This window comes from Taeniopygia guttata, chromosome 3 (genome assembly GCF_048771995.1).
Source record: "Taeniopygia guttata chromosome 3, bTaeGut7.mat, whole genome shotgun sequence".
Lineage (NCBI taxonomy): Eukaryota > Metazoa > Chordata > Aves > Passeriformes > Estrildidae > Taeniopygia > Taeniopygia guttata.
The window spans coordinates 50723400-50732934 of NC_133027.1; the positions used below are offsets into that span (position 1 = coordinate 50723400).

The 9535-nt window shown below is 43.9% G+C and overlaps 1 protein-coding gene across 3 annotated transcripts in view; it reads right to left on the bottom strand.

Annotated features, from left to right (window-relative positions):
• MCM9 (minichromosome maintenance 9 homologous recombination repair factor) overlaps positions 1-8803 on the bottom strand; it is a 48278-nt gene extending 39475 nt beyond the window's left edge. For all 3 annotated transcript variants that reach the window (XM_030267797.4, XM_072926814.1, XM_072926813.1), the window contains exons 1-5: positions 8678-8803; positions 7792-8112; positions 3688-4004; positions 1961-2042; positions 823-1023 (exon numbers count right to left, since the gene is read on the bottom strand). In XM_030267797.4, the coding sequence (XP_030123657.4) occupies positions 823-1023; positions 1961-2042; positions 3688-4004; positions 7792-8101 (910 nt within the window). In that variant the 5' untranslated portion in view covers positions 8102-8112; positions 8678-8803. The remainder of the gene's footprint in view (positions 1-822; positions 1024-1960; positions 2043-3687; positions 4005-7791; positions 8113-8677) is intronic.
• Between the last annotated feature and the right edge of the window lie 732 nt (positions 8804-9535).

Sequence of the window (9535 nt, forward strand, 5' to 3'; positions counted from 1 at the left end):
TTGAGGGGAGGTTCCCACCTGCTTTTCCTCCTGTTTGTCTTTAAAGAAGAAAGACTAAGTCTTTTCCACGGTTTTGTGAAACAAGACTGTCAGCCTAATAAAGTTCAGTGATGGACACCCTGAAGAGTCCATTGAGCTGCTGCAGAGTTGAGGAGAAGGCACTCAGATTATGGAAAGGGACAGAATTCCAGACAGAAGTACTGGTAGTTCCAAGTTGGCTGACTGTGGACCACAGTAAGTTTAAGACCCAGCATACTGAACACTGACTGTTCTGGAAGCCATCATGAATTGGAAGGCTCCCCTGCATCTAACTCAAGGACCTAAGCATCCAAGAGTTATGTTAAAGATGGGATGTGCTAATCCCTATGGTAAAGATTCAGACCTTAATTCAGAGCTTAAGATGCAGAGAAAGTGTGTCAGCTCTCTTCTCACCCCAGAGGCAACAGCTGTGCTGGCTAAAGGCAGATTTGGTCCACACTATTTCTTCTGAGAAGTATGTTTCTTCTTTCTTGATTACAAAACAGATTTCTTTTTTTCCCTCCTATATTTACATCCCCCTTTTCATGCATTGTTAATAAATGTTCCAAAAAAGACCTGACCTGAAAGCTCAGAGGATGAAGATCAATGCTTGGTCCTTCTGCCCCCACCCCAGTAATATTAAAGTAAGAATTTTGTATTCCTGTAGTGAAAAAAAATGTATTCTTGATGAATGGGTAGTGAGATAGGATAATGGGGGGGAAATGTGTTCAGTCACTGTATTTTCACTCCTGATTTCATCTCTATCCAATCAAGTGCTGTACTTAAAAGCTTTCAACTACTAACCTGCTAAGGGATCATTCTTATGCCTTTTCCAGAAGTCTTCAAATTCTTTGCGAACTTCTTCATCAATTACAACCCCTGCTAGCTGCTCATTGTTCACTTTTACGTAGTTGGCTTTTAAAACAAGCTCCAAGTCACAGCGTGCACCCTCGTGGAAAGGTTTCCACCTCTGCATTACTACTCCATACACGGTGATGTCATCTCCTAGAGGTAACAACAAAAATTAGTAAAATAACATCTGACTTGAGTCATGCAGACACTTCAGCTAGCTGTAATGCACAATAACATGATCTAGATCCTGCGTTATAGTTAACAAGGTTAAAAAAAAATCTAACAACAAAAAGCAAAACCTCCTGCAGTTACTATTCTAAGTCTAAAACAAACATAAGGCAGAATACTAAAGACTGTGGTAAGAAGTTATGTCTTTCTATGTACGTTTAAGGGAAGTGAATTCTTACAGATATACCTCTGCTTGTTTCCTCTTTTAAAAGAGAGGAATTCCTGGTAAACTGTAGAAGCTCTTTGAATTAGATTGATTATACAAAAAAAAATTAGTCAAGACTTATTTGGTTTCTGGTAACTTTTGTGATGAACTGCAGAATCACTTGTTAACATTCTGAGTAGAGCTTCTTCTGAGAAAGTACAATCATCGTTAATTTCTTGTGGAAATGTGCCTATCTGAGAATTTTCAGTCCACTCAACATTCATCCTCCTGCCAATGAGCTTCTTTTTTGAACACCAAGTAGCTTTGGCTACCTGCAGTACTCCTCAGATAGGAAGTCAATTTTCCTGGTTCTCCAAACCTATGGAGGGGCACCTCACACTGTGTGACCCAAGCTCAGGGAGAGGTTTGGTGTTCTACCCTAACAAAGTCTAATGTACTTTCTTTATGTCACAACACAGTATTTATTGAAACTGATCTGTCAAACAGTCAAGATGTAACCTGACATGGAGTACATGACATTTTCTAGACTGGTCATCAGCTGCCATGCTGTTCAGCCTGAAACAGCAATGTGACAAATTAACACACCTCATTCGAGGAGCCCCCAGCACTGACAACCACCTGACAGAGATTCATCTCCAATGGAAAACTAAAAATGCTTCTGGATACAAACACAGGTAATTTATGCTATAGCCTCACCAGACTTGCAACCGTCCACCAAGTCATCTTCCAGGACAACTACCATGCAACGAGGGATGCTTCCAACAGACAGCCTCTGAACCTAGGAGATGGGAAGGAAAAGCACTTCTTAAGAACTGCACCTTTCAAAAGCCTTTAATTTACAGCTGCTCTGGCCTACAGTCCTTTCCTGGAACTGAGGTCAGTTCTTGCTTTTTATCACAAAACTTACAGTAAGGATGCCAGTGCTGCCCTGATCTTAACAATGAAAGTTTAATGCTGATATTAATGGAAATGGGATTGAGTATTAAATTAACAGAAGGCGCTCAGTGCTGGGAGATCTTGATTGATTTCAATATCTTGCTGAAAAAAGCTGACTAAAAGAGGTCATTTGAAAGACCTGATTTTTTTTTTTTTTTTTGTTATAATTTGAGGTATTACTAGATACTTCTTTGATGTGTAAAGTTGACTTTGGGTACTGAAATGTGCATGGGTTAGATAACCCTTCACTGAAGTAGATACATACAGAGTGAATAGTCTCTGTATTTTTGTGGTTTTTAACCATGACTTGACAGTTTGAGATTAAGTTTACACCTAAATGTCAAGGATTAAATAAAAAAGAGGAAACCCCAAATAAATATTGACAAATATGCCAGTAACTCCTGTAATTTTTTTTCTTTTCTCCAGGGCAAAGTCTGTGCAATCTTGTAACAGTCCATTTCCAACTAGCAATCTTTCCATTTACACTTAGAGCTTGCAATAGTTTTGAGAGTATCCACTGCACAAGAACAACAACTTTTCATTCTGCAGCCCAGTTCATACATGTTAGATTTCTAAATGTATTCACTCTCTGGTGCCTAGGAAGGTTAATTCACCCTTGTGTATTATCTAAATGGCCACAGGCTGTTCACATCACTGTCGGTACTGATGGCACATGCACAGATATTTGCAGAGCTCAGTAGGAAACACAAGGGAAATTCACTCCTAGTTTAACTTTACTGTTTTTAACAAGTCCATGTTGCTGAAAACCCTTCCTACCAGTGACACGTGTATGTCACACAGTATAACAAAATCTAAGTTATAGAGATTTTCCATATGTCAGAAACAATCATTACATGTTCATGCAATATAGAGCTTATTTCCCAGAAAGTTTATTCCCTTGTTTTGGTATTCTGAGATTTTAAGACCTTAATTTCTAACTTTACACATTTCTCCTCCACCTTGGCTATACTTCCACCCAGGGCTACCATTAGAAAACAAATGAAAATTCTGTATGCAGGTTCTGTAAGGATCACATACACAATAATTGTTGAGTTCAATATTGGCTGAAGGGAAGAACATTTGGAGACACCACATACTGACCACACTGCACAGCTACAGCTGGCCCTGGCCAATACTGGGCTAGCTTTAGTCCTCAGAACCAGTGTTGAACATCAGCATCATGAAACAAGAAGTGCTTAGAGAAAAAAATGCACACTTGGTGTTACAGGGATTCAATGTGGAATGGAATTTCATCTATGGAAATTTCATCTATTCATTGACTGCTGGTGTTTTGTACAATATGGAATGGAATTAACCAGTAAGAGAAGTATGGTCTACATGTTGGCTTTAATTTTTACCTCTTTGACAGGAAATCTCTCACCAATGGGTTACCTGACTTCTTTCAGTTGTCTCAGGCATTTGTTTTAAACAGTAGACATCTATATTTTAATACCTTCCCCTTTTGTCTATGTTTTTTTTTTCCATACCTGTTCCTGAATTTTGATTTCTTGATAGTCCCTGCAGCAGGTAGGAGAAGAGGTTGTTCCAGAGAGACAAGTGAACTTGGTTGAGCTGCAGCCTTCCTCATTGAGACAGGCTGCTGGACGACAGAATGTGTAGTACTGCTCAAAGTCAGCCTTGACAGCAAACACGTGCTTGCACTTGTTGCAGATGTAACTCCGCTCAAACTCCAAAACCTTCACCGAACTGGTACGTATGACAGTCCCAGTAACAGACAAAAAGTGTCCCACATCCTTGGATTTAGGAATGTGCTCTCGAGTCAGCTCTGGGCAAACAGGCAAACCTGTTACACAGAAATATGTGCGGCATAAGGCTATGCTTATCAAACAAGGACTTACAATGCAGTTAAACAGAAAACATGCATATAAACAGTAGCCACTGTTATTAGTGTTTCATAAACATGATTCAACTATTCATCTGTTGTACCATAAATCTGATTCACTGTCCTCAGATGGTGAAAATCATCAGACACTGAGCACGAGCTGAAAATGCTGCCAGTTTACTCTCCCACTCTTGCCAAGGGGTGAATAGTCATGAACAGTTTACATTCATGGAAACAGATCCTGATGTTCTCATATCTGTATTAATTCAGATGTTCTTTTTGCAGTTGCCATTTATTCTACAAATGGTTTATGTGAATGACAAATTTTTAATTACGCTACTTAATTGTAGTCCAGTGTCATTCCCACAGTTAAACAGGTGTAGCGTGTGAATTCTCAAGTCTAGGCAAACTCATAGTTGGAGAGCATTTGACCTTAAATCCACATTGCATACCAGAAAACCTCGAGCACAAGGAAGACAGCATAAAAAGAATGTAAAGGGGTTATGAACACAGCCAAAGCAAAATCACTTGTATATTCAAATCCATAGTGACAGGACACTTTCCACTTGCTCTCCCTTAATTCCACCCCAGCAGCCAGTTCAGTCGTGTGCTGATCAGGCTCCAGAGTTCACCCATCACTTGGCACCAGGGTGGCTGAAATCCTCAGTAAGATTATTCTCAACAACCTATAAAGTCCTTATAAAAGTAAATGGTCTTGAAATGCTCACCTGAGAAAAACATTGCCTACTCAGAAATTAGTAATAAGCTACAAGATATGAATAATTATAAATTTAATTTCTTATATCTTTACTTCCAAAATATTTTGCAATATTTTCTACAGAGAGGTAAAACTACAAATCTGCTAGGAAGCAATGCTTCTAAGGGGACCGAAACTATTTGTGCATTTAGGTCAAATCTTCTCAGTGATTTTGGCTAAAAAAAAGGAAAAAAAAAAGTCATATTTATTTCAGTGTTTTCAAACCTAAATTCCTTATTTCAGACATGCAGAAACATTCTGGTTTGATACTTTTAAGAAACACTTGATGTTCTGCTTTTGTTCAAAGAAAATATCTTTAACTATTGAAGTAATTTTAAAAGGTAAGAGAATAAAGAAGAAAAAGTAGAATTAAATAATCAGGAAAAGGAAGCATTTTGTAAAACTGCAAACAATGTTTTCTGTCTGACTCTAATAAAGCTATTTAAATGTTCTTCTGAGCCTGTTGAAATTTTCATTCTACCACAGATTTGCATTTCTAGTCAGTTCAGGGGAAAAAAATCCGTTATTTCTCCACCTGTTTTGTTTGGTTTTTTTGCTTAGTTCAGAATTGCTGCCCCTGAAAAAGCTTTGCAAAATGCATCATATCTTACACTAGAGAGAGCTGCAGCACTGTTGTCAGGATAGATGATGATCATCTCTGTGAATTTTGAAGAGACAAGGAGTCTAAATGTGACAAAAAGAGCCTTCATTCTGATCATACTAGACTGCTTGACAAACTCTTTAATTGAGAATGTTCCTTTTTGAATCAACTCTACTGTATTAGTTACAAAAAAGCTATTAAAAATATCAGAAGCAGCTTGGACTTCAGTGACAAATACAGTGGTGCTCAGGCTAATGATAAATAAGGAAAAATAATTTAATGGATTTGTAGAAAAAGTAGAAGCTATACAATCAAATTCCTACAATGCTAAAATTCAGATAAAGAACTTCTACTTTCTTCAGTAAACTCAGGGTAATCATCCATTATTAATTACTGCATATCCACACATATCCTTCCATCCTTTTTTGAATCCCTAGATGCCCTGTCCATATTGGTAGAAGATGTTGAGATTGTTTCTTACATCTGGTATATACAAAATCACTTTTCTCACTTAATTCCAAGCCTGACACACAGATATCATCACCCACACTTGTGATAGTTGCCTGCTGCTCCCACCAAAAATACTGCACCACCTTCCCATTCCCTCCTTATCTGACATGGGAATGGGAGGTGGCGCTCCAAGATGAGAATCCTGAAGGTAATCAGAACTCAGCACCCACTTAAAAGGTAACAGCATCATGGGAAACTTTGGGTGTAAAAAGGCTATAGAAAATTTAGGTTATTTCTTTTGTTTCTTCTGCAGTGAGCCTTTCAGTGGTACAGAACATTAACCAAATTCTGTGGACAGATGTTATTTTGATCTAGCTGGACCTCTCAAGGGTAAGTCCCGTTGTTCTTCACCAGTTTCTCTCCAGCTTATGGATGGAATTGTGAGTCTGCTGACTGAATTCTTCTACCAATGACCAGTTAGGTCTGCTTCTATCAGGTATTAAAACTATTGGATCAAGGGGGCTAATTTTGCTGGAGGGAATAAGGGAATATTTAGGCAAAACATCTCTGTGGGAGGAATTATCAGCTCCAGCAAGAAGCTGATAAGAGGAAAAGGAATGTCTTAAAGACACCCACTACTCATGCAGAGATATCTCTCCCTCCTGTATTCCTTCTAATACTTCCTGGCAGCTTTTCAAATAATCATACTTGGAGTCTTTTTTCATGCTGAAGCCCTGAATGATGTAAATGCATCTCAGAACACTAGGAGGAAAGTTTTACCTTATTCCTGCTTTCATAGGTACAGGCCTGAGGTCAAATTTCAGTACAGCACAAGAGGCCATCCTTTGACCTCACATACTCGGCAGCTGTGTACAAACTCCTCAGGACGTGAACACCACAGGCTAAATACATTTCTGATGTATGCATTGTCATTACAACGTTTTTATGGAAACTCACTGGAATGGAACACAGGCCTATTTAACAACTGGGATTTATCCAAATTCAAGCTGCCAAAAGACTGAATGATCATAAGCCAATCCACAACAGGGCAGGGGAGGGAAACACAGACTAGCCAGCTCTTGGCTTTGCAGACTATTGCTCCAAATTGTCATGATCAGAAATGACCAGAAGAGATGTCACTGCTGACCCAGTTTCCCACAACAGGCAAAAAAGACATTTCAACTTCAGAACCCGCACTCCACATTTACCAAACCTCAAAGATACTAAAAGTTTCCCAATAATAAGGAATAATGATAGATCATGTGGCAGTGAAAAAATTACTGAATCCTCCATTATTGATCACACCTTCCAAAACTTCATTCCGATTTCACGACAAGCAATTTTATAATAGTTAAGCATAAAATTCATCAATTTCGGATAAAATTGTTACAACTCAAAATTTAGAATTTGCTTCTTCTGCAAGATGGCTGGAGTCAATAAGGACTGAGTGGCAACTGGCACGGTACAGAAATCAACCTACAGTAAAACTTAGGAACTATTTAGCTTTCCCTAAAACTTTTTTCCCAGGACTTTTTTCCCCTTTTTTCTTTTTCTTCTCTCTACACCTTCTGTCTAAAAGAAATAATATAAGACCAGCTGCTGCTATGAGGACTCTGCCCTGGAAAGGCTTTAGTGTAAGCCCTGACCCAGCAAGAGACACCAACCATTAAACACAGGCCAGTGGGGATGGCCACAGCTATTTTTTAGGAGTTGGTCTATGCACATCCACGTGTTTGCGCGTTTCCTCTGCTGCTTAATAAGCACTAAGGATTCCCTCTCCTTCAAACACTGGAACGACAAGAATTAAGCTTGCTCATTCCATGGCGCCCCAATGCTTTATTTTAGTAAGGAAATTTCGGCAGCTTCCCTGAAGAGCCAAGGAATGTTGTCAGTCCGGGCTGGGAGGTGCAGCTCGCTGCGGCCCCCGCCCCAGCACTCACCCGAGACCCTGGCGTGGAGGTTCTGCTTGAGGCTGAGCTGCGCCGCGCCCGCGCCGTCCTGCAGCGCTGCCAGCGCAGCCCGCCGCAGCGCGCTGTCGAAAACCGGGAGCACCTCGCTGGGGAAGGCGTTGAAATAATCCCCGATCTCCATGTTGGTCTCGAAGAGCGTCAAGGCGTCGACGACGACCGAGTAGTGCGCCTGGTCGTCCGCCTCCCTCAGGATGCCCAGGATTTCGTCCCTGTGGTGCTCCAGCACGTAGGACTCGAACACCTGCCCGATGAGGCTCACCTGGTCGGCGCTCAGCACCATGGTGTCCGTCCCTGCGCGGGAACACAGACGGTCACACAGCGGCGCCTCCCGGCACGGCCGCGCTACGGGCGCGAAACTTCGTCTCTCCCTGGGAAAAGCCCATCGCGGAGCCAGGCGTCCGGAGCTCGGGCAGGGACACCTCGTCAGGGCGGCACCTCCGCCCCGCCGCTATCCGGCACCAGGACCGCACCGGGCACCGGGGCTGGGCCGAGCCCCACGGCGGCCCCTCAGGGTCGGCTCCCGCCAACCCGGCCTGCCCCGCCCCCGCCAGCCGCGGTGGGCGGGGAGCGGCCGGGGCGCTCCTCCCGGTAGCGCGAGAAGCGAACGCGGGGCTCTCGCTTCCCTCGCCGTGCAGGCGATGAGGGCAGGCGGCCGCCGCAGCGCCTCACCCGAGCCTCCCACTCCCGCTCCGGCCGCCTCCAGCACGGCAAGTTTTGAAGGCGGCCGGGCGGGCGCTGTCCCGAGCGCGTCCCGTCCCGCTCAGCGCTGGGCAGCGCGGGATACGCTGCGCCCCCAGCAGCCACCCGCCAGGCGAGGCGGGCAGCGCTCCGCGGCCGCCCCGCTCCCGCTCGGTACCTGCAGCCCCGTCCCGCCGCTTCCCGCCGCGCCGAGGCAGCGGCCGCAGCTCCCTCGCCCGGCGGGAGGAGCGGCTCCGTCCCCGCCCCTGCGCTGCGCTGCACGCCCGGCCCTGAGCGGGCTCTGAGCGGGCCCTGAGCGGGGCGGGGCGGCGGAGAGCGGCCGGGGCCGGGCGGGATGCCGGGGCGCTTCCCGCGGGAGAACCGGCCCTCCCGGGAGCGGGAGAGGGACGGCAAGCCCGGCACGGGGACACTCAGCTGCTCGGCTCTCGGGAACAAAAGATCCACCTGCGGGCTCTCCGTGCCGCTCTCCGCACCCGTGGAGAGAGACGCTGCTCCTGCACAGCGGGGAGGATTGCGGGGCGGGGGAAAGGGCTGTGGGCAAGGCAGCCCTGAGACAGCTGAACCTGCTTCCTACAGGCTCCCTCTCCAACCCCGTGGGTTACACCTCGAAGTCCAAATTTGGCTTCTCTAGAGAAGCTGCACGACAAACCAGCCGCTTCATGAGGGCGTAACAGAGTCTAAGGAGTTCGGGGATTTTACTCTGAATGTAACCAAAAAACAGGGTTTGCTGCAGGCTCTAAAGCTTTTGCTTATGCCTAGAATTAACAGTATGGTATTTTGAATAGTATCTTATCTGTATTTTTTTCCCTGCGTATAATAACACAGTGGCACACTCTGCAATGATTTGCAATATTCTGGTTTTTAGCTAATGCTGTATTAAAATCATGTTCCAGGCTGTTACGATCTGGTTTAAACCCAGAAGAGCAAAGAAAACTAATTCTCTATATATCAAATGGAAAGAACTTCGAAGGTCCAAAATACATTCAAAAGATACGACTAAACCCAAATGACGTTA